This window comes from Palaemon carinicauda, chromosome 42, assembly GCF_036898095.1.
Source record: "Palaemon carinicauda isolate YSFRI2023 chromosome 42, ASM3689809v2, whole genome shotgun sequence".
Lineage (NCBI taxonomy): Eukaryota > Metazoa > Arthropoda > Malacostraca > Decapoda > Palaemonidae > Palaemon > Palaemon carinicauda.
Genome location: NC_090766.1, coordinates 53,717,513 through 53,741,940, shown reverse-complemented (window position 1 = coordinate 53,741,940; position 24,428 = coordinate 53,717,513). Strand labels below are relative to the sequence as shown.

Sequence of the window (24,428 nt, the reverse complement as noted above, 5' to 3'; positions counted from 1 at the left end):
TAGAAAGAAAAGGATTGAAGGTGACCATTGGAAAGACAACAAATGGTTTGTATTAGAGAGGGATATGAAGTAAACATTCAAGTGAAAGATGGTACTGTCCTAAAACAGTTGAACTACTTAGGATCAATAACATAGAGCATTAGACTATTGAGAAACAGTGAGATATAGAGTGAAAGAAGCATGGCACAATTGGAGAGAAGTAACCAGAGTTATTTTAGACAAGAAAATGCTATCAAGACTCAAACTTCAGATCAATGAGACAGTTATCAGGCCCTTACTATTTTGTGGGGCAGAAACTTTGGTGTTTAAGAGGAGAGAGGAGGGATTTTTGTGAAGAAGAAAGATTAGAGGTGGATTGCTGGAATATCACAATGGGAAAGGAGGGAAATTCAAAATGTAAAAAGAATGTGTGGTATGCGTAATGCAAAAGATAAGGCTAGGGAACTTGACTGAGGTACTATAACCATGTAATAAGAAGGGAGAAAGTGGAACCAATCAAGAGATCTAAGAACATTCCAGTGATAGAGTGTGGGCATCAGAGGATCAGATGGATTGATGTAGTGAGGAGGTTTATGGGTGGGTGGAACTGGGGGAAGAAGATATAAGAAATAGAAATTGATGGAGAAAGTGAACTCAAGCAGCCAACCCTGCTATACAGTGGGACTAATGAGGTAAAAATAAGATCTAAGCATAGAAACATCATAGTTCCTTTGTCTTTTCAGTTCTCTAGTCGCATTTAAGTTTGTTGGGCATGTTTGCTATCCACAATTTAGTTTTATTAGGGGAATTATGTAATGTTTAATAGATGTCTTCTTCTGGAATTGTTATTAATGTAGGGGGGAGTGGTTAAAGAGACTGAAAGCATACAGACCACAAGAATGTGTTTTTTATCCTTTTGGGGAATGATGTTCACTAACAGTTCCTCTTTTTAAGTTATATTCAACTGAAAGTGGACTTTTTTTTGATTTTTCAAAAAAAAAAGGTAAAATGAGGTTTAGTTCAGGGTTGAATCCAGAGAAGACTTAAGCTACTCAATTGTATTAGATGATGTTGAAATGCTGCTAAAGTTATTTTTGAGTTTTCTTGGATTTGTAGTAGTAAGCTTAATTCTCTTTTATTGATCTTTGTGAATCTTAGGTGTAAGTGTCTCTGGGTAAGGAAGTGTTTCTAGTGTAACTTGCCCTATTTTGGACCCTAGGCTACTTCCTCAAGTATTGCCTAGTGGTTCTTAGTGTGCCAGTCAGTAGGGTTCTGATGATGCACAGCACTTTTAGACTCGATTGCTTCTGTGCTAGCCTCGTAGTTTTAAAATTACTTCAGGTCCTTCTATTGCATAACTTGCATTTGTGTCAAGGCAAGTTCTGATGATGCTTGTTGTCTTCTGTTGTCTAAAGCTACAACATTTAAGCTGGCCTATTCTTAACATTCAGTGTTATTTTCAAGGGAGAGTGAATTACATCATAGGATAGAGAATCCCACAAAAGTATTTTTTAATCATAGAACAAATAAAGTGTCTAGTATTGTTAGTGCCTGACATCTACTCATTATTAATGCAAAGGAATTTGTTCAATGTCTTTCTAGTTGGTTGACTAAGGAAATTTTGTTTGATAAAATTGGGGGCATAATGAAATCTTAATTAGATTTTATAGTATGAGTTATTTTGACTTATAGAAGAAAAATATGTAAGTCATAAGGATCTTGACCTTATTCTATGTTCATTATAATTGTCTAGACAAAACTTTTTCAAGTACGTCTCGGAAGGATGCAGCAGTTTTCTGTGTAATGTGTAGCAAGATTCTAATTATAAGTGTTAAGCTAGTAGCCTCTAGAACTTGGTGGTATCTTTTTCTAGTTGTACTGGGGGGAAAGTATTGACTGGTTAAAGTGTCATCTCACTCATTACACAACTTCAATAGCATTCTGTGTTGTAAGTTACAGCCATGTGACTGCTGCTTATGAGTGGCAGAGGAAAAGCACAGGACAATATCCTATAAACCAGCCATGTAGTACATCGTCAGTGCCCAACACTCATTTCCTCCCAAGATAGGACTAGGGAAGGCCATGCTATGCCAATAGATTACTCATCAGGTAGACCTATATGCCTCCCAACCACCCCATCCATAGCTCATATAGATGGTGATGTTGTCAACTCTAGTAGAAAACGTCTTTGGCTGCAACCAGGGCTTGAACTTCCAACCCAAGAATTTTGAGTCTGAAAAATTAGCCACTAGACTACCACAACCCTGCCATGGAATAATTCATTAATAAGAGAAGAACTTGTATTCATAAAGTGAGAGCATTAGTTTTTATAGCTTCGCCAAAATGCCAGTTAAAATTTTTTGAAGTCCAATTGAGCTATTACTATTTTTTTTCTTTCCAGACTTCAGAAGAGATTCCAGCTGAACAGGAAATATCTACTGAAAGACAGAAATCTGTAGAGAGTATGGATAGTGCTACTGAAGTTCCTTGTGTAGAAGGTCCAATTGATACATCTTGCAATAATGACCTCTCAGAGATGAATATCAAATCTGATGACCCAATTACTTCAACTTCTATTAAAGTTAATGAAGAATTGGTTGCTGTTCAACAAACTGAAACAAGCAAAGAACCTATCATCGACTCAAATATAGTTTGTGCTGAGCCTCCTGCTAATGAATAAAGGTTGTGCTGAACCTGCTTCTAATGAATGAAGGTAGGTAAATTTACTTTAGAAATCATTGCAAATTTGATAAAAAAGAAAAAGATAATTAGGTGTATACTACTGTATATGAATACAAACTTTTGATAAGGCATTATGAAAAACAAACCATTATTTGTTCCTATGCAAATACAAACCCTCATCCTTTAGTAGAGGTAAATTCTAGTGATAGCTGATAATAGCCAGTAAATAATTATTGCTCTGGCAACTGCCACCCAGTATCACTGGTGGACTGAGTCTGACAGCCCTCTGTTCCTCCTTTCATTCTAGCCGTGGTGTTGAACAGACTTGTTCCCAATGCTCTCCAACCAGCCTGAAGTTATGTGCAGTTTTTTCCAAATATTCTCCAATTTTTTCATTGAAGTACGAGTGTGTGAACTTGGTAAAATGGGGATATGTCCAGGACTGCCGGATCGTCTTTGTGGAACCTTCATGAGTAAGGTTGAGGTTGCTCTTCACTCTGTCCAAGGTGCAGAGGGCACCGCTGCACTTAGGATTCCCCTTTTGATATGTGCATGGAGGGCAAGATTTCAGCAAAAGAAGAAGAATAAAGCCAAGCGGGACAGTTCTCCTTCAGCGAAGTCAGCAAGATGCAGACTTCAGACTACCAAAAGTCTATGCAATGAATCTTTTTCGGTTACTCTTCGGAGGGCAAATCAAAGAAGACTGGCAACTTTTGTTCTCAAGGGCAATTGTCCCAGGTGGTAGACTCCCCCTGGTTTCCCAAGAGAAGTAGAGAGGCCTACACTTCAAGATATCCCTGATCACAAGTTTTGGATATCCTAGCCGTTGAGCTTACTCCGGTCGAAGCTCTCCGAATGTTAGAAGAGATGCGCCTTGATGTGCCATCGAAGCGCTCTGTTGTGCCATCGCCATCTTTGCCACCAATGAACATTGATTTCTATGACAAGGACTTTGTCTCAGAGTACTCTGCATACACCTCTGAGAGTGAGGGAAGCAGTTTCTTGGGCTATAGCCTTGTTAATAATCCAGCTTTGCCAAAACCAACGGTAAGTGCTCCTGTATCTCGACAGGCTTCTATCCCAAGAGATCTTTTCACAAATCTCCCAAAAGTGTGAAAAGATAGAGATCGCCATTGACAAAGGAAACGGGAATCTCAGAGAATCAATGTTCCGGTTGAGTGTGATAGGCTTGTGGGCTTACAAGACTAACCAGTGCACGATCAAGAGCTGCACCAATCACAAGCGCGCCACCCTTGGCCACAAACGCTTTTTAATTATGCCTGACTTCCACTACAGGGGCAAACATCTCGAAGCTCAGTCCACGCTGAGAATGTGAAGCGTTTATACCCTCTTGAAGTTCTCTTTTTAAGGGGAGAACTAAGAAGCGAGCAGCTCCGTCGAGTGAACTACTAGTCCCTTTCCTTCCTTTTCCAAGAAGTGTGATTGACAATTAAGCGGAGTTGCAACTCAAAAACTCTTGAGTTGCAGGTCATTTGCATAAGTCTATAAGGAAATTTCATGACAAAGTGGTAAAACGCCCTTCTGAGTTGCGTATTGCTCCTCTGCATATCAAGAAAGGGCATACACAACCTGAGGATCCTAGACTGAAGCTCCCAAGGTATATACTGATAGTTTAACCGATAGTTTATCGGTGAGAATAAAGTTCAATCCAAGAGACATTGTCACAGAAATTGACCGGAGAACCATTGCCACAATCTTGTCGGGAACCTGATTCCCCAGATGAGATGGACCCTCTCCCCACCAAATGTATTGTGACCCCCTTATCTCCCTATTTTTTAAGGGAGAGAGTCTGGGAAAACAAAGTCTTTGATTCCAATAGGAAGTCCAAAAGGGTTTCTTCTGCAAGAGCCTCCGTAGGCTCTTGTGATAGGACATCACCACAAAAGAGGGCACAACTTGGCTCCCCCGAGCCTGCCAAGATTTCCTATGTCCCTGATTCCCCCGAATCCTGCTGATGTGAGACCCTTAGTTTATATCTAATGAACCTGAGGTGGAGGTTTTTTGTAGTGTCCTAGGACTCGTCGGGGAAATCAACAAATTGTTTGATGCTCCAAAAGCTCCCTTCTTAGAAGGCAGATTTCCATAGACTTGCTGTTCAGGAATGCTCCCACCTGAAAGCATCACCTTGAGTTGCCATGATCGCATCAGACCCTGAAGACTATCAGAAATTGGAGGCAGAGGTTTCTGCAATGAAAAATTAACTACAAGCAGTGTGTTCCTCAGAGTTAATTCCTCCTGTCGTCTCTAAGCTAAGGAAGTATAGTGATAAAGGAAGTTCATCCTTCCCCTGCTTATCTTGACCCTGAAGTAGCAACCCTAGCACCAGGGATGTTAGTGAAAGACTCTTGCAACAACTGTTACTTTTTTCTGCTTTGGAGGCCATGAATACTGAGGCAGCAACAATGTTGGTTCTACAGGCCTCTTCCAAGCCTGACCACTGGTGTGGTACACTCTTAATTTCGTGGTGGCCCAGAATCTGGCGGATTCTGAGATATGTAAACAATACGAAGAACTCTCCTTTTCAAGTGCGGAGGCAATAGTTCTAGGTACACCAGGCCACTTACCAGTGGAGTAACTTGGTACTCAAGTAGTCAACGAATTTAAGCATGTGGCCTCCCAACACCTCACTAATGCAAAGTGCCCCTTTCTTTCCCCCCAGATGAAGTGGATGCAATAGTGGGAAAAGGCAAGTTAAGCCACCTCCTTGAGGAGGGCTGCAGCCATTAAAGGACAACCACCACCTGCAGCACTGCCTAAACACAAGAACTCGCCCCATATGAGAGAGAGGGACAACAACTACAGTTTTCAGTTAGAGATAGGCTGTCTAGAACCAGCCCTTTTGCCGAAGTAATTCAAACCAACCGAAGGCTTGGTTGACAAGGACCCCGTTAGGGGTGGTGATCCCCCATGCCAACACCTGTCTGGGCATGCCTGTCAAGTTGATGGACGAGGTGGCTGTTCCACAGGTCAAAGCCTAGGATGGTAGAGGTTCTTTGTGTCTGATACTGCCTCACGTTCACCAACTCTTTTTCCCTCCACTCACTCCAGTACCACCGATAAACCGGTCATTGTATTCGAGAGGATCCATCAAAGACCTACTCCCTTGGGAGGAGCTCAGACAGATGTTAGACAAGCAAGTGGTCAAGGAGGTCAACAACTCTTCTCCAGGGTTCTAAAGCCATCTCTTTCTAGTGCAGAAGTTGTCAGGAGGCTGGAGACCAGTTGACCTGTCTCATCTGAACGACTGTTCTGCAAAGTTCAAGATCGAGACCCCAAACACGGTCCTACAAGCAATAAGACAACTATTTCCCTCTGTCCATAGATCTGAAAGATACACATTTCCAAATCCCGATTCATCGGAATTCTAGGAATTATTTTTGATTCGTTCTGGGAACAAAGTTTGTTTCGAGGCCTTTGATTCAGACTTTCCACAGGAAATAGTGTTTATGAGGGTGTTCATGCTAGTCTCAATCTAGACTCACATGATAGGGATAAGACTTCTGTTACCTCGACGATTGGCCGTAGTTGTCGGAGTCCAAGTCCCAACTTCTGCTCCATAGGGACCTTCTCAAGTTTTGTCAGGATCTAGCTATGGATCTGGATAAATCTTGAGAGATTCGTTCTCACCCCAAGTCATAACCTTGTCTACTTGGGAATGAGTATCGACACTGTTCAAGGAAAAGTATTCCCATCACAGGACAGGTTACATAGGGTGAGGAAAGTTGTAATGCCTTTCTTGTCACAGGAATCCTCCACTGCGAAGAATTGGCACAGATTGCTCAGACATTTCTTCCCTTGAATAACTGGTTTTACACAGAAGGTTACATCTTCGGTCCGCACAGTGGACTCTGAAGTCCAGTTGGAAGCAGAGATCAGACTTGCCAAACATTTTAGTCAAGGTAACTCAGGAAGTTGAGAGGACCTGGCCTCGTGGCTGCAGAAGAGGAACCTGAGGGAAGGAGCACCATTGCAGGTTCTTCCCCCCAGAACATCCGGTTTTCAGGTGTACAAGGAAGGGCGAGGAGTCCACATCCTGACTCTTTCCACGTCAGGTCTATGGACAGAGGATATAGTCCAGAGATCTCTTATCAACATCTTGGAACTGAAAGTGGCTTATGTCAACAAGCAAGGAGTGTCTGTTTCTCACCACCTTTGCCAGTTAGCAGTGAGCATGCACTTATGGTCATAGGAAAAAATTGTCAGCTTGTCGGCGTGATGTATACCATGGAAACGGAATGTCTAACATTCCGAGTTCATGTAATAAAGTTACAGGCTCAGAATGGTCTTTGAATCCTCTAGTAATGTGGGAAATCTCAACTTTTTGGGTTACCCAATAATAGACATGTTTACCACTCACCCCAACAACAAACTCTGTTTATTGCTCACCAGTGCTAGACCAAACAGGAGGATGCATTTCAATAATCGTGAGATTGTATGCCTTCCCTCCATTTTGTCTGATAAGGAAAGTGATCAGCAGAGCCATCATACCCAATCTCCAGATTACTCTGGTAGCACCGAAATGGCTGCACACACAGTAGTATCCAGACCTTCTAAATCTACAGGCAGAAGTTCCATGAGAAACTCTCCTCAATTTTGCCAGTTAAAGACCATTGCTCTCCCCTCAATTTTGCCAGTTAAAGACCATCGCTCTCCCCTCAATTTTGCCAGTTAAAGACCATCGCTCTCCCCTCAATTTTGCCAGTTAAAGACCATCGCTCTCCCCTCAATTTTGCCAGTTAAAGACCATCGCTCTCCCCTCAATTTTGCCAGTTAAAGACCATCGCTCTCCCCTCAATTTTGCCAGTTAAAGACCATCGCTCTCCCCTCAATTTTGCCAGTTAAAGACCATCGCTCTCCCCTCAATTTTGCCAGTTAAAGACCATCGCTCTCCCCTCAATTTTGCCAGTTAAAGACCATCGCTCTCCCCTCAATTTTGCCAGTTAAAGACCATCGCTCTCCCCTCAATTTTGCCAGTTAAAGACCATCGCTCTCCCCTCAATTTTGCCAGTTAAAGACCATCGCTCTCCCCTCAATTTTGCCAGTTAAAGACCATCGCTCTCCCCTCAATTTTGCCAGTTAAAGACCATCGCTCTCCCCTCAATTTTGCCAGTTAAAGACCATCGCTCTCCCCTCAATTTTGCCAGTTAAAGACCATCGCTCTACCTTGAAGCCAGGTCTTCAGACAGAGTAGGAGACCTCTCGTTCTTAATGGTAATTATCGTCTTTGACTCTGTTTCGAACAATCTTGTTCCTCACAGGAAATCAAACCCTCTGCTTGAAATGTGACCATGGCCCTAAGATAACTTTGAAAGCCCTTACAAACCCTTGATGAGAGCCACAGACAGGGATCTCACTCTTAACACAGGGTTTCTGTTACTCTTAGCCTCATACTAAAGAGTAGGAGAAATACATGGCCTATCATATTCAGTGTCACATTTCTGACAGTAGAGACAGATTTTGGTCTCGTTTGTTCCCAATTTTGTGGGAAATACAGAAAACCCAGCGATCAGTGATTAGGCTTGATTCTTTTTCAGTGCAATATCATTGCTGAAAGAAAGGACAGGTAATTCTGACTACCTGCTTTTGTGTCCTGCAAGGGCAGCGAGGCTTGCATAAAATAAGAGACCCTGTATACCGCAATTATATAATCTCTTTATTATCACAGGAAGGACAAGAAAGGAAAATCTCAAGAAAGTTCATTTCTTGGCTTTGGGAGGTCATCAGTAGAGCCTACAGAGTAAAAGGAGCTGATATATTGGCCTTGCATCCATGAAGTCGGAGGGATTGGTACTACATTAGCCTTCTGAAAGTACCATTTAGTTGCCCAAGTATTAGAGGCTTGAGTCTAGAAGAGACAGACTACCTTCACAGCACATTATCTTTTGGATTGTATGCACAAGTCCCTAGATACATTGTGGAGGCGCTGAGGTGGTTGTCCTTTTCTTGATATAGAAGCATTGTGTCTAAGATAGTGTTTACATAATGTTTTTTAGGTTCAAGAGTGAGAATGGCTGGTCTTCTTTCCTTCTATCCCTCTCTTGGGGTCAGCCAAGCTGGAATGTACACTGAAGCAGGGGAGCACACTAGTGATAGGTAGTCACTTTACCAAGAGTAAAAATTCAGCAACCCCACACGCCTTTCGAGGGGGAGTTAGACAAATAAGGCACACCCAATGCTTATACGAGCCTTACCGGGAACTGTATTCCCATTATTGATAGGTTGCATAAAAATACTCCTAGGAAGTGATTCATTAGGTTAATCAACCATGGGGCATAGGATGTAAAGGATTCTTTGCTTTGATCTCGTCTACAGAGTGAGCATTGTGATCCCAGGGTGTTAAACCAGCTGTTTGGTAAAGCAGGAGTTCATCTGTCCTAAGGATGACTCCCCTACTAAAAGGACGAAGTTTTGTTTTCATATAGGAAACAAATCACAAATTTTATAAGTAATTTGTATTTTTCCAAGTCATACAAACCTATAAGTCCTTTAGGGTTCACTTCCTGCCACATCCACCTTGCAAGTCTTAGGCAGAATGTGAATGGAGGCTCTAAGTGCTTTCAGACCCAAGCTACCAGTCATACTGGGTGGCAGTTGCCAGAACCTCTAATTCTTCATTGGCTGTTACCAGCTGTTGCCAGAATCTACCCCTATCTATAGAACTTAAGTTTGTTTAGCTAGGAAAAATAGAAATTACTTGTGTTAAAATTTGTAATGTTACAGTATCTAGCAGCTATTATTAAATGTCAAAGTAATTTTAAATGAAACTCATTTTTTCCAAGGTCAAATTAAAATCTAGCAGATATGTTTTCTATTTTTTTTTTTTTTTTTTTTACATTTCAAGTTGTATAAATAGATTAACATAACTGATGTGTCGAGTATTAAAGGAGGATTGCCAGGAGCCTCCAATCAGATGGCTCCAGGTATGACCAGTCCACGTACAGGGTTATTTGTTAGTTGTATTGTTAAAAAGATTGATACAACAATATTCATAAGTTCTCTTTTTAAATGAACAAGTAAGGGGATTTTCATTAGTTCACAAAGACTAAAAGGTTAATAAATATGCGTTGTTTGCGATTAGATGGCTGTGGATGGCAGCCAGATAGCCCCAAGATATAGATACTGTATATCAATCTGGTATCAAGAAAGTGAAATATTTAGTTCTAAGTGCTGATGATTATTCTGCAGCTAGGGTGTGGAATAATAGATTTAATCATTATTGACTTTATATGTAGGCTTATTTACATAACTGTTTTTAAAAAGATATAAATGCTGTATTTGCATAGCTGACTTTTTGAAAATTATAAACTTTGCTTTGTCAAGCATAGTTTACTATTTTCTTGATGCGCAGTGATCTGCTCCTCACTGGTGCACAATACTCGGCTGGTGTGGTTTATAGCACAGGGCTAAGTCAGTTGTTCTTAGTGTGTGAGCATTGGGTTCCCACTTGGTTTCTGCTTATTTTTTAGCGGGCAATTGCGACAGCCAATCTTCCCTTGTAGCTCTTGCAGATGGGTGGCAAATGACAGTTGTATCAATTATTGCCCTAGGTACACTGGAAATTGGTGATATTCTAGCTCTTCATCACATAAAGAGTATCTTGAGCTTGTGATTGGCTATTTCATTTCTCAGCTGGAAGAGATACAAGATTTTCTTAAAGGGGGTCTGGATTTGGAGACTTATTGTCATAGTATTGGCCTATCCGTTCTAGGGAGGCAATAGTCTTGTTTCAACTTCTTGAAAGGTAGTGGCCTGTGGGGCCAGACACAGATTGTCTGCATAGATAAATCTGCAGACTTTTGGTGGGGAGGGTTGATCATTAGTATATATATTGAACAGCAGTGGTGCAAGGATTGAACCCTGAGGTAGACCATTCTTTGTGCTTGCCTTTTGCTTTTAGTGCCATCCATTTCTACTTAAAATTTCCATTTTCTAGGTGTCTTTTAAAATTTCTGTTTTTCTAGGGGACTTTGGATTACACCTCCTATAGTCATGTTTTTCTATATTTTGGATAGTTAAAGTAGGCCCGGTGTGATTCACAGTTGTCTGCAATTCTTGAGTGTACGAATACTGCTTCAGTGATTTATCGCTGTTCAAATCCATCCTGTATATACTGGGTTAGGTTGAGGACTTTGCCACAGCAGGAGTATCCTGGTCTGTATCCAGCTTGGTCTGGGGAGAGGAGGTTGTGTACAGTTTGAATTTTTTTTTTTTTATAATATCTTACAGTTTATAGAGTACATAATCATATGGGCCTATACCACCTTCGGTTAGTTGGGTCTTTTCAGTTTCAGAAAGGCAAGTACAGGTACTTTAGTATTTTTCCTATTTTCCGAGTGTTTTCTCTGTTCTTGTGCGTGAATTAAAGAGACAACATCCACTGTTGTACTTTTAGGACCAGGTGTTTCAGGAACTAGTTCAAAATCCCATATATTCTTGCAACCTTATTTGACTTCCGCAGTGGGACTTCTTCCTTCAGTTCACCCAAGGTAAGGGTGGAAAGATGTTATTTCTGTCTTGATAGGGCTGCCTTCATCTCCATTTGCTGTCTCTTCCTTTGGCGACATTCTTTTCTTTGTTGGCCATTTATAATCAGTTAGGTAAAGATGAGTCATTACTTAATGATTAGCAGGTATTGATAATAAAGGAAATGTGATGCTGGAGTCCTGTACTCCTTGTATCAAGCCCTACTTGTCAAAGTCCGCATCTGGAATGATGTCAGGTCTCAACTAAATTTCTGGAAGTAGAGGATTTTGGTCAAATAGTTTGCATTAAAAAGAACTGTTAGGAAGTGCCTAAGACAATTTAACAATGTTTGGAATAAAAAAAGCTGCTGGAAGCAGATTTGTAAATTGGTGAAATAAAGCTGATCATGGATTGTTAGGTTCTTGGAAGCCATAATTTTCCTAGCTAGTCATTGAAACCAATTACAGTAGATTGTAACAGATTTAAAGCTAACCATGGCCTTAATCATTATTGCTAGTCTACCTTTAGAAACAACCTTAAGCATGGCATGAACTGTAAGTGCTGGGTTTGTGGCCTTGTAATCATGGAGGAGTTCTTGGTTTGCTGCTGTTCTATATTATGCTTTCTTTGATATTTATTTAATGTAAATTCTTGGCTTTTTACGGGTAACAGTTTTTACTGATTAGGTATATTTTGGTATTTTTTTTATCTAAATAGATTTTAGAGGTAATAGTACTGTACCATGGATTCTTGATTGACAGTCAAAGCTCTCTACATGGTTCCTGGAGTCTGCAGAAAACTTTTCACATCCCTACAAGTGTATTACAATCTTCATGGCTCAAATACAAAGAGGCCTTCTGGAAGTATACATTTAACTAATGTTGTAGAATATATTGTCATGGGCTATGTATCCTTGTGCAGTTGTTTTCTTAACGCATCCCACTTGTCTTATATATATGTAAGGCATCTCAGGGAGGGGTACTTTAAATCTTCTTCTTGACAGCATGGTTAACAGTTATAGGTAGGCCTTAACTTCTCGCGAGGTCTTGGGGCAGTATGACATAACTTATCTCAGATGCGAACTCTTCAAGCAAAGATTATAGTCTTTCCCTCTATGGCTACACTACCTGAACATGGAAAGGAATAAGAAGGTAACACACCTACAATGAAATACTAAAGATTACCCTGTATTACTTCCTTGAGAAACTGCAGGCAGTCTGCCTCCTCTTCCTCATTGTCCATATCAGCAGAAGCTGTGCTTGCAAAAGTATAGGAGTTTCCTTTACAACCATGGCAAAAAGGAAGCCATTGCTTAATGATAAATTTTAATTTGATAAAAGAAACAGCAAACGAGATGCGAGGAGTAAGTTCCTGTGCTCCATGGTTCAATCCTTACTTGCCAAAGTACTTGCCAAAGTTGGCTCATCGAAGGACGGCTGGCCATCATTATTAAATTCCTTGAAGAGTACTGTGGTAAAGTAGTCAGTCAAAACAGACCTGCTAATTGGTTGGAGCCATTTAATGTTAGAGCTGGGCAGGATTAGTACTTTTAAAGCTTCAGTTATCAGAATAAGATTGAGTCTTACTATAGTATAAAGTCTAGGAGTTCATGGCCTTTTGTTGTAGAGTTGTCCTTGGTTGCTTGTGATCCATATTCTGCTCTTGCCTCTTTCTCTTCTCCATTCAGTTCTTAGCACCAGTATCTCTCTCTCCAGTTGACAATTCAATGGTCACTCATAATGGACAGTTAAACAGCTCTGCACACTGGCAATGCAGTATTGCTCTTTGATCTGCATGACCTTCTTCCAAAGAGGTCTCCTCATAGAGTATATGGTAGTATATGGTTAATTTATGGTGATTGATCCATTGTCCTGGAGAGCTTCTCGTACAAATCAAAAGTATCCTGCTTCTCCATCCTCATGAAAGAATCTTTGGGATGGTTCTATTATATTTTGTATGAGTGCAGTACATTTCAGTTTTTGGTATTGCTGAAATTACTCTAGCATTGAATGTGTACCCCTCAGCAGCTGCACAAGATTGTTCTTTCTGGACCTGTAATACAGAAATTATTAATTAACAGCTATCAATCTTCAGAGTCACTGTTCAATGACTTGCCAAACAGTTTAATTCTTATACAGATAAGATATTTTTTGTCCCAGGCAGATGTACACATTTCCTGGCATATTTCTTAAACGTTCGCCGCTTCCCTCATAACTGTGATAACATTAAACAAACTATCTTTCACTTTAGAGGGTGTCAGATTTATCTGTTTAGATGTTACCAAAATAGCAAGGGGAATATAAAAGAAACTGGTATCTTAAGCAGCTTTTCTATATGGGATAGTTTGATTATTCCATACCTTAGTGCTTTGCCTGCCCCAACATTGTATTACATTTTGTAATATCATAAATGATGTATCATTTACTGTGTAATGCACAATAATGTCGTACCTTGCCATGTATTCATAGGCAGTTTTTACACGACCCCAAAGTTTTCTACAGCATACAGTACCCATGTAATCTGAAACATTCTAATGAACCCTATGTTGCTCCTCCCCAAACCAGCACTAAGGCATCACTGATGCTGTTATTGGTGGACAGGGATGAAGAGGCAGCTTATTGCTAGAGTTCCCGGAATACCTACACTAAGTATTCCAGGAAATGGAGTAATTAACTGCCCTATCACTGGCCAGCAGTAGCAGCATTGGTGATGCCTGCTCGAGTGTTGGTTTGGGGAGGAGCAATATGGAGTTTATTAGAAAGTGTTTCAGGATGCTACAGTACTGTAAGCTGTAGAGAAAACTTATGGGGGCAAATAAAAACTGCCTATATATACATTATAATGTACAGCAAAATTGTGCACTAACATCAGTTATAGATACTATACTAATTAATACATTCATCATGCTACAGTAGAAAAATGCAATGTACAATGTCAGGGCAGGTAAAGTACTTGCCTATAGAATATCAGTTTGATTTCTAAGTATCCATATAGAAAACCTGCTTAAGATATGTAGATTTTTTTTTCTATTCCCTTTGCCATGTGGGCAATAGCCTCTGGAGAGAAAGTAGTAACCTACTAAAGTGATAGTAAAATATAGTTAGTTTAATGTTGTCAGATCTGTGAGGTTAGAGGAGAATGTTTAAGAAATATGCCAGAATAATCTCTCTACATTATGTACAGGGCAAAGAAATGTCTTTTCTGGACAAGAATTAAGCAGTCTAACCAGTTGTTGATTCCTTAAGGCAACCAATAGTTAAAAAACTAATAATGGGTTTGTAAGAAGGCAAAACCTATTAAATTCATATTAAAAACACTTGTGAATGTATTTTTTATTTTTCAAAAATCTTCTCATAATGTTTAGCAATTATATGCAGAAATGTCTGTGATTAATTTTTATTCAGGTGCACAGATGTGTGTAAGTGTATTAAATTTTTTTTTTTTTTTCAGGTGCTCAATATAGCTAATAGCTTTGGCTTTGCAAAATGAAGAGAACATAATAATGGAATACTTCACCTAATAATTTACTTTATCTGCTGTAAAAGTATTCCTTTTTAAATGCCGAGATGCAATAAGGACTTGGTTATATTTTAACAGGGCAGCTATATACAAGACTTCTTGAGAGCAGACCTTTACCTGTTATTGTAGTGATGATGTCCATGACTGTCCAATTTTTCTAGATTTGTTAGTTATATTATGTACAGTATGCTAACTGTGCAGTACAGTAATTGTTTTGCACTACACTTTAAAAGGAGATTAATATTTTTAAAGCTTTGCATAGAATTATAAAGTTTTATACTTCAGCTTTATCTGTACAGAATTCTAAATTTTTGGATCTTTGTCCTTTTAGATAATTTGTTTTAGCTGTAGTTTTAACTCTTAATTCTTGCGTACTTCCAAGCGAGAGCAATATGGTTGGTTTTGTTATTCTTTTTATAATTCAGCTGGAATACATGTTATTTTAATTATGTATCGGTTACTATTATTACTGTAGTTTAGCTTTTTATCCTTACATATGTTAATTCAATATTGTATCAGCTATTTATGTATTTATTTATTTATTCACAATGCTCAATTGCATATTTTCCATTTTGGTCTGTATGAATGGCTATGATCTCAGTTTAAAGATACGTATGATAGTTTAATGCCGTGTGTGAGTGTATGTGTGTAACCTCTTCTTAATGGAGCAAGTGATCTGTTTAAATGGTGTGCCTTTTTGCATAACAGTGAACACAAAACTACCAAAAAAAATGTAATGTATGAGTGATTGAGAATGCATGTTGTATAATATTGTACAAAAATTATACTGTTATACTTACAAATAGAATTTTGAGGTTATCAAAGGTATTTTATCCACCCTTAGTGTTGAGACTATTGCATTTTCCTGAAATGAATATAATTGGATTAACGTTAGCTGCATAGACAAAATAGTGGAAATGTAAAGAGATGTACTGTATGATGTTATTCACAAGTACTCTACATGCCAACAAACTTATTTATACTGTACAGCTTGAATCTTTTGAATAAAAAAAAATCTCGGGTAAATTGATAAAGTCATATCAAGCCAAATGATGCTGCTAACTGGGAAAATTTAGAAATGAAATTATGAGCAAGTAAAAAAAAATGACAAGAAATTTCTGTTTAGATTTTTATAACCAACATACACTCTTCACAATTAGTCACAGTGGCTTATGAAAAGTTTCAAAGGCAAAGATTTATGAATAGTAGTACCTATAAAGACAAGTTCAGTAATTGGGCTGATTATACAGACACTATTTCTCCTTGAAGTTCATCATCTTTTTTTTTTTTACTGTAAATTTTATTATGCCCCATTATTTGCCATCATTGAATTGAAATTGTGCTCCTCTTCCAAACACTACTTTTGTCTTTTTGCTACCAGCCCTGTCCTCTTCTCACTGCCACCATTGCCCTTGTCACGCAGCCGCCATTACCCCCGTATTTTTACTGGAATTGCTCGTCTCATCTGAACTTGCCTTATTCTTGTTGCTGGCATTGCCCATCTTTTATGGCCTACCTTGACCTCTATGCTGGCATTACCCTCATCTCGCTGGCCTAACTCTCCCTGGTGGCAGTGCCCTCTACACAGCCACCATTATTACCCTCATCTCGCTGCCTTCATTGCCCTTTTTTTTTTGCTGGAATTGCTCGTCTCTTTGCAGGCATCGCCCTCATCTGAACTTGAATTACTCTTATTGCTGGCCTTGCCCATGCAATGTGGCTCGCATTATTCTTATTGCTGGAATTGCCATCCTTTACCTCATCATGATGCTGATTGCCCTCTTTTCCAACTGCCCTTGGAACGTCACCAGCATTGGCCTCGTCTATTTCCCTTGGGTTGCTGGTGGCATTGTCCTTGGGTTGTTTGGGGCATTGTCCTATCTCCAATTGCCTTGGATTGATGGCAGCATTGCCCTTATATGGTATTGCCTCCTGTTAGTGATATTGCCATTATTTACTATTGCCCTGTTTGTTGGCAATATTCTCTGCCCTTTTTGTTGGCAATATTGCCTTCATGTACTATTTCTTTCCGTTGGCAGCATTGCCCTCGTCTACTAATGCCCCAGATAGTTGGCAGTAGTGGCTTCGTCTGCTATTGCCCTTCAATTATTTTGCCCTTCAATTATTGGTGGTGTTGTCCTTGTCTGCTATTGCCCTTGGTTTGTTGGTGGTGTTGCCCTCATCTGTTGGCGGAATTGCCCTCGGCTGCCATTACCCTCTGGTTTTCGGTGGCATTGCCCTTGGCTGCCATTGCCCTCTGGTTGTTGGTGGCATAGCTCTTATCTGCTATTGCCTTTTTGTTTTCTTGGTGGCGTTATCCTTGTCTGCTATTGCCCTTTGTTTTCTTGTCTGCGTTGCCCTCATCTGTCCTTGACCTCTGGTTGTTGGCATCATTGCCCTCGCCTGCCATTGACCTCTTGTTGGCGGCATTGGCCTCTGGTTGTTGGCGGCATTGCCCTCTGATTCTTTATGGCATTGCCCTCGTCTGCCCTTGCCCCCTGGTTGTTGGGGGCATTGCCCTGTTGTTGTTGGCAACATTGCCCTCAGGTTGTCAGCGGCATTGCCATCGAATGCCATTGCCCTCTGGTTGTCGGCACATTCCCTCGGCTTCCATTGCCCTCTGATTGCTTGCAGCATTGGCCTCGGCTGCCATTGCCCTCTGATTGCTTGCAGCATTGGCCTCGGCTGCCATTGCCCTCTGATTGCCGGCGGCATTGCCCTCGGCTGCCATTGCCCTCTGGTTGTTGGTTGTATTACCCTCTGGTTGCGATTACTCTGTGGTTTTCAGCGGCATTGCCCTCCATTTCTTGGCGGCATTGCCCTTGGCTGCCATTGCCCTCAGTTTCTTGGCGGCATCGCCCTCCGCTGCCATTGCCCTCTGGTTATCTGCGGCATTGCCCTCGGCTGCCGCTGTCATTGCCCTCGGCTGCCGCTGTCATTGCCCTTTGGTTGTCAGCAGCATTGCACTCTGCCGGCGGCATTACCCTTGGTTGCCATTGTCCTCTGGTTGTTGGCAGAATTGCCTTCTGGTTGTCGGCGGCATTGCCCTCTGGTAGTCGGCGGAATTGCCCTCGGCTGCCATTACCCTCTGGTTGTTGGTGGCATTGCCCTTGGCCGCCATTGCCCTCTGGTTGTTGGTGGCATTGCCCTTGGCCGCCATTGCCCTCTGGTTGTTGGTGGCATTGCCCTTGGCCGCCATTGCCCTCTGGTTGTTGGTGGCATTGCCCTTGGCTGCCATTGCCCTCTGGTTGTTGGTGGCATTGCCCTTGGCTGCCATTGCCCTCTGGTTGTAAGCGGCATTGCCCAGATCCGCCATTGCCCTCTGGTTGTAAGCGGCATTGCCCAGATCTGCCATTGCCCTCTGGTTGTAAGCGGCATTGCCCAGATCTGCCATTGCCCTCTGGTTGTAAGCGGCATTGCCCAGATCCGCCATTGCCCGCTGATTGTCGGCGGCATTGCCCAGATCCGCCGTTGCCCTCTGGTTGTCGGCGGCATTACCCTTCGCTTCCATTGCTCTCTGGTTATGTGGCATTGCCCTCTGGTTGTCGGCAGCATTGTACTCTATTTGCCGGCGGCATTACCCTTCACTGCCATTGCCCTCTAGTTATCTGCGGCATTGCCCTCGGCTGCCATTGCCCTCTGGTTGTCGGCGGCATTGCCCTTGGTTGTCATTGCCCTCTATTGTCGGCGGCATTGTCCTCGGCTGCCATTGCCCTGTGGTTGTCCTTGGCATTGCCCTCTGGTTGTTGGGGGCATTGCCCTCGGCTGCCATTGCCCTGTGGTTGTCTGCGTCATTGCCCTCGGCTGCCATTGCCCTCTGGTTGTTGGCATCAATGCCCACATCCGCCATTGCCCTCTGGTTGTCGGCGGCATAACCCACATCCGCCATTGTCCTCTGGTTGTCGGCGGCATTACCGACATCCGCCATTGCCCTCTGGTTGTCGGCGGCATTGCCCAGATCCGCCGTTGCCCTCTGGTTGTAAGCGGCATTGCCCAGATCCGCCATTGATCTCTGGTTGTCGGCGGCATAACCCACATCCGCCATTGTCCTCTGGTTGTTGGCGGCATTACCGACATCCGCCATTGCCCTCTGGTTGTCGGCGGCATTGCCCAGATCCGCCGTTGCCCTCTGGTTGTAAGCGGCATTGCCCAGATCCGCCGTTGCCCTCTGGTTGTATGCGGCATTGCCCAGATCCGCCATTGCCCTCTGGTTGTCGGCGGCATAACCCACATCCGCCATTGTCCTCTGGTTGTCGGCGGCATTACCGACATCCGCCATTGCCCTCTGGTTGTCGGTGGCATTGCCCAGATCCGCCGTTGCCCTCTGGTTGTAAGCGGCATTGCCCAGATCCGCCGTTGCCCTCTGGTTGTAAGCGGCATTGCCCAGATCCGCCATTGCCCTCTGGTTGTAAGCGGCATTGCCCAGATCCGCCATTGCCCTCTGGTTGTAAGCGGCATTGCCCAGATCCGCCGTTGCCCTCTGGTTGTAAGCGGCATTGCCCTTCGCTTCCATTGCTCTCTGGTTATGTGGCATTGTCCTCTGGTTGTCGGCAGCATTGTACTCTATTTGCCGGCGGCATTACCCTTCACTGCCATTGCCCTCTAGTTATCTGCGGCATTGCCCTCTGGTTGTCGGTGGCATTGCCCTTGGTTGTCATTGCCCTCTGATTGTCGGCGGCATTGCCCTCGGCTGACATTGCCCTGTGGTTGTCTGCGTCATTGCCCTCGGCTGCCATTGCCCTGTGGTTGTTGGGGCATTGCCCTCGGCTGCCATTGCCCTGTGGTTGTCTGCGTCATTGCCCTCGGCTGCCATTGCCCTCCGGTTGTTGGCATCAATGCCAACATCCGCCATTGTCCTCTGGTTGTCGGCGGCATTACCGACATCCGCCATTGCCCTCTAGTTGTCGGCGGTATTACCCTTCACTGCCATTGACCTCTGGTTATCTGCGGCATTGCCCTCGGCTGCCATTGCCCTCTTGTTGTGAGCAGCATTGCACTATTTGGCGGCTGCATTGCCGTCAGCTGCCATTGCCCTCGGCTGCCATTGCCCTCTGGTTGTTGGCGGCATTTCCCTCGGTTGCCATTGGCCTCTGATTGTTGGCGACATTTCCTTCTTCTGCCATTGCTCTGTTGTTTACCTGTATTGCCCTATTCTGCCATTGCCCTGTGGCATTTGTCTGCATTGCCCTGTGGCATTTGTCTGCATTGCCCTCGGCTGCCATTGCCCTCTGGTGTTTGTCCGCACTGCCCTCGGGTGCCATTCCCCTCTGGTGTTTGTCTGCATTGCCCTCCGGTTGTCTGCGACATTGCTGTCTGTTGCTATTTTCCTCTGGTTGTCTGCGGCATTGCCGCTGCTGCCATTTCCCTCTGGTTGTCTGCGGCATTGCCGTCTGCTGCTATTTTCCTCTGGTTGTCTGCGGCATTGCCGTCTGCTGCTATTTCCCTCTGGTTGCCGGCGGCATTGCCCTTGTCTGCCATTGCCCTCTGGTTGTTGGCGGCACTGCATTCTTCTGCCATTGCCCTCGGCTTGTTTGCAGCATTGCCCTCATCTGCCATTGCTCTCTGGTTGCTGGTGGCCTTGCCCTTGGCTGCTCTTGTCCTTTAGTTGTTCCTGGTACTGCCCTCCGATTGTTGGTGGCCTTGCCCTCATTTATCATTGCCCTCTGACTGTTGGTGGCATTGCCCTCATCTGTCATTGCCCTCTGGTTGTTGATGGCATTGCCCTCATCTGCCATTGTTCTCATGAGCCATTGCCTTCTGCTTGTTAATGACACTTCCCTCATCTGCCATTGCCCTCTAGTTGCTGGTGGCCTTGCCCTTGCCTGCTGTTGCTCTTTGGTTGCTGGTATTGCCCTCTGATTGTTTGTTGGCATTGCCCTCTGGTTGTGGATGGTTTTGCCCTCATCTGCCATTGCCCTCTGGTAGCTGGCAGCCTTTCCCTTGGCTGCCATTGCTCTCTGCTTGTCGGCAGTATTGCCCTCGGCTGCCATTGCCCTCTGGTTGTTGGCGGCATTACTCTCGGCTCCCGTTGCCATCTGGTTGTTGGTTGGATTTCCTCTTTGGTTGTTGGCGGCATTACCCTCGGCTGCTATTGCATCGGTGGCATTGCCCTCAGCTGCCATTTCCCTGTGGTTGTCAGCAGCATTGCCCTCATCGGCCATGACCCTCATTGGCCATTGCCCTCGGGTTGTTTGTGACATCGCCCTCGGCTGCTATTGCCCTCGGGTTGTCGGCGGCATTGCCCCTGGCTGCCATTGCCCTCGGGTTGTCGGCGTCATTGCCCTTGGCTGCCATTGCCCTGTGGTTGTCTGCAGCATTGCCCTTGGCTATCATTGCCCTCTGGTTGTTGGTGCCATTGCCCTTGGCTGCCATTGCCCTCTGGTAGCTGGCAGCCTTTCCCTTTCCTGCTATTGCCCTTTGGTTGCTGGTATTACCCTCTGATTGTTGGTGGCATTGCCCTCTGGTTGTCGACAGCATTGCCCTCTTCTGCCATTGCCCTCTGGTTGTCTGTGACATTGCCCTCGGCTGCTATTGCCCTCGGGTTGTCGGCGGCATTGCCCCTGGCTGCCATTGCCCTCGGGTTGTCGGCGGCATTACCCTCGGGTTGTTAGCGGCTTGCCCCTGGCTGCCATTGTCCTCGGGTTGTCGGCGGCATTGCCCCTGGCTGCCATTGCCCTCGGGTTGTCGTAGGCATTGCCCCTGGCTGCCATTGCCCTCGGGTTGTCGGCGTCATTGCCCTTGGCTGCCATTGCCCTGTGGTTGTCTGCGGCATTGCCCTTGGCTGCCATTGCCCTCTGGTTGTTGGTGGCATTGCCCTTGGCTGCCATTGCCCTCTGGTTGTTGGCGGCATTGCCCTCGGCTGCCATTGCCCTCGGCTGCCATTGCCCTCTGGTTGTTGGCGGCATTGCCCTCGGCTGCCATTGCCCTCCGGTTGTCTGCGGCATTGCCCTCGGCTGCCATTGCCCTCCGGTTGTTGGCGGCATTGCCCTCCGGTTGTTGGCGGCATTGCCCTCGGCTGCCATTGCCCTCCGGTTGTTGGCGGCATTGCCCTCGGCTGCCATTGCCCTCCGGTTGTTGGCGGCATTGCCCTCGGCTGCCATTGCCCTGTGGTTGTCTGCGGCATTGCCATCGGCTTCCATTACCCTCTGGTTGTTGGCGGTCTCTGGTGCCATTGCCTTCTGGTTGCTGGCAGCATTGCCCACGGCTGCCATTGCGTCGGCGGTATTGTCCTCATCTGCCATTGCCCTCTGGTTGTCCGCGGCATTGCCCTCGGCTGCCATTGCCCTCTGGTTGTCCGCGGCATTGCCCTCAGCTGCCATTGCCCTCTGGTTGTCCGCGACATTGCCCTCGGCTGCTTTTGCCCTCAGGTTGTCGGTGGCATTGCCCTCTGATTGTCGTGGTCATTGACCTCATTTACTAATGCTCTCTGGGTGTCAGTAGCATTGCCCTCATCTGTTATTGCCTTTGGGTTGGTGCTGGCAATGCCCTTATCTGCTTTTGCCCTCGAGTTGTTGCTGGCATTGGAATGTCTCCTGTTGCCCTTTGGGTTGTTGTTGGTATTGCTCTTTTCTGCCATTTCTACCGGGTTGATCCTGCAAGAGGAAAGAGGGATAAAGGTAATTTTACTTAAGATTAAGATTACGTAGTATGGAAATCCTAAATTAATTTCAATTCATATACAAAGTAGTATTGCAAGATTCAACGTTAGGTTGAAGCGAGGTTACTCTTAGCATTTTGTTTGCCAATGGAAACTTGTGGATTATCGTAAAACCTGAAATTTAACGCCTATTTACTTTCATTTCCATTTGAGTTTTGTTAAGAAGAGACATACCAAAGTAAGTAAAGATATCAAGAAAAAAAAATCAATTATGAACTATTTTTGCAGTCTACTAAATATTAGTTCGTTTTCTATGAAAACAAATATAGAAAATGTAACTCCTCGCCAAAAAGGATAAACTTAAGAATATTTACCGATTGCATTGAATTTGTAAATTAGTAGTATTTATTCAAGAAAACTATAAAACAAGATATATTTAAAATCATTTTGAGCAAATTTATGCATAACAATTTATATATATTCATACTAAACATTTATAGATAAATTCACTGCACTATTCAGTAACATTTCTCCCAATAATAGGCTAATAACTATATTAATCTTTATCCGCGTAGTACGAATGTGGCAGAACTATTCTCAACTATATTACTTACTAGAAAGAATAATCAGTGTCCTATCGATCGTGGTTTTAGAATACTGTATAATGACCTTTGTGTTAATTTAAAAAAAAAATATTTCACGCGAATATTTTGAAATTGGTAACAAAAAATAATTCTTTGGAAAAGTTATGCAACTAAATGAAGTTAAAAAATCAGATTTAAAAGTATAACTGACTTGCAGATTATGGGCGGAGATAACAGTGTTAGAAATAAGTGTTTTTTTTTTTTTTCAAAAAAATATAACAGGAAAAGCAAATAGTAGCCTAATATACTAGAAGTAAAGCTAGGCAATTGAATGACAGATTTTGGATAATTTACCCTGGTGGTTAAAATGAAAAGCTAAATTAAAATATAGAAATTTTCAAATTCCAAAATTTTAAGAACGTGGCATAGAATGTGCATACTGTAAGATTTCTTTATGTAGTCCAAGACAGTAGACACTTAGATGCCAGTTACACATATATATGTAGAATGTTTCAGATTTGAAAGAGCTTAATACACATTACAATCTTTAGTAGTTTCCCATACAGCCACACATGACACTAATCTGGATAAGCATTATAGGACCAGAGTCGGTACTATAATTGGCCCCTGGAGTAGTCAAACCTAGACTATTAGATCAATGAATTTAAAAAAGAATGAAAGTAATACTATTTGTTCATGAAATTTTCATGAAGATTGGAAGTTATACAATGGTAATTGATCACATACGAACAAACAAACGGCAAATCATACAAGAATATTGTACAGAACATAGACTATGGGAATTTAGATTTTTGAAGCTTCTAGACTAATGAAATACCTTACGACTAAATTCTATTCACCCAAAATCCAATTTATTATATTATACCAGTCAGTGAAGGAGTTGATCTTACGAAAGTTTTATTAATAGGCCTACCGAATAAATCACAATTGCAAGGCAGTAGTAGGCAGACGTTTTGAGAAGTCATATATAAAATTGGTTTGAAAAAATTAAATTTTGATTTAGAGTTTTTTGTTATTTCCTTACAACGCTCCTATTCCCGACTATCATTCTGTACTACGATAAGATTACCGACTACAAAGAACTTATGCATGCCTATGTTGGGTTCGGAACAAGAGGGTGATTATAATATTCATTAAAAACTTTGAAACTACTTACAAATTAAGATAACTATTCCATATATACATGGGGTTAGAGTGGCAAATGGAAGAAAGGTTGAAAGGACATAACTGATTGTGTGTTGAAAACAAGAATGATGATTGGAAGATTAGAAGATGAACACGTAATTAGGGGTGTGGCCAATGGTATGCCTTGATTTTTTTTTTTTTTTTTTTTTTTTTTTTTTTTTTTTTTTTGGTTAAAATTATTTGTAGCAAAAAGAGTTGGAAAATAGAGTGGGGGTTGTGTGAAAGGGAGATAGTGAAGGTTGAAAATAGAGTGGGGGTTGTGTGAAAGGGGGGTTGTGTGAAAGGGGGGTTGTGTGAAAGGGAGATGGTGAAGGTTGAAGAGTTGAAAAAAAAAGTAAATACCAAGAAAGATTGACAGTGGCATAAGACAGGATGAA

General features: G+C 42.9%; 2 protein-coding genes across 5 annotated transcripts in view; one reads left to right on the top strand and one right to left on the bottom strand.

Annotated features, from left to right (window-relative positions):
• LOC137633255 (coiled-coil domain-containing protein 9-like) overlaps window positions 1-15,111 on the top strand; it is a 108,644-nt gene extending 93,533 nt beyond the window's left edge. For 3 of the 4 annotated variants that reach the window (XM_068365456.1, XM_068365458.1, XM_068365457.1), the window contains 2 exons: window positions 2,381-2,692; window positions 14,596-15,109. In XM_068365456.1, the coding sequence (XP_068221557.1) occupies window positions 2,381-2,659 (279 nt within the window). In that variant the 3' untranslated portion in view covers window positions 2,660-2,692; window positions 14,596-15,109. Of the gene's footprint in view, window positions 1-2,380; window positions 2,693-14,595 lie in introns of all 4 variants that reach the window. The other variant, XM_068365459.1, reaches the window with a different exon arrangement.
• The window catches only part of LOC137633245 (uncharacterized), a 186,140-nt gene that overhangs the window by 138,163 nt on the left and 23,549 nt on the right, over window positions 1-24,428 (bottom strand).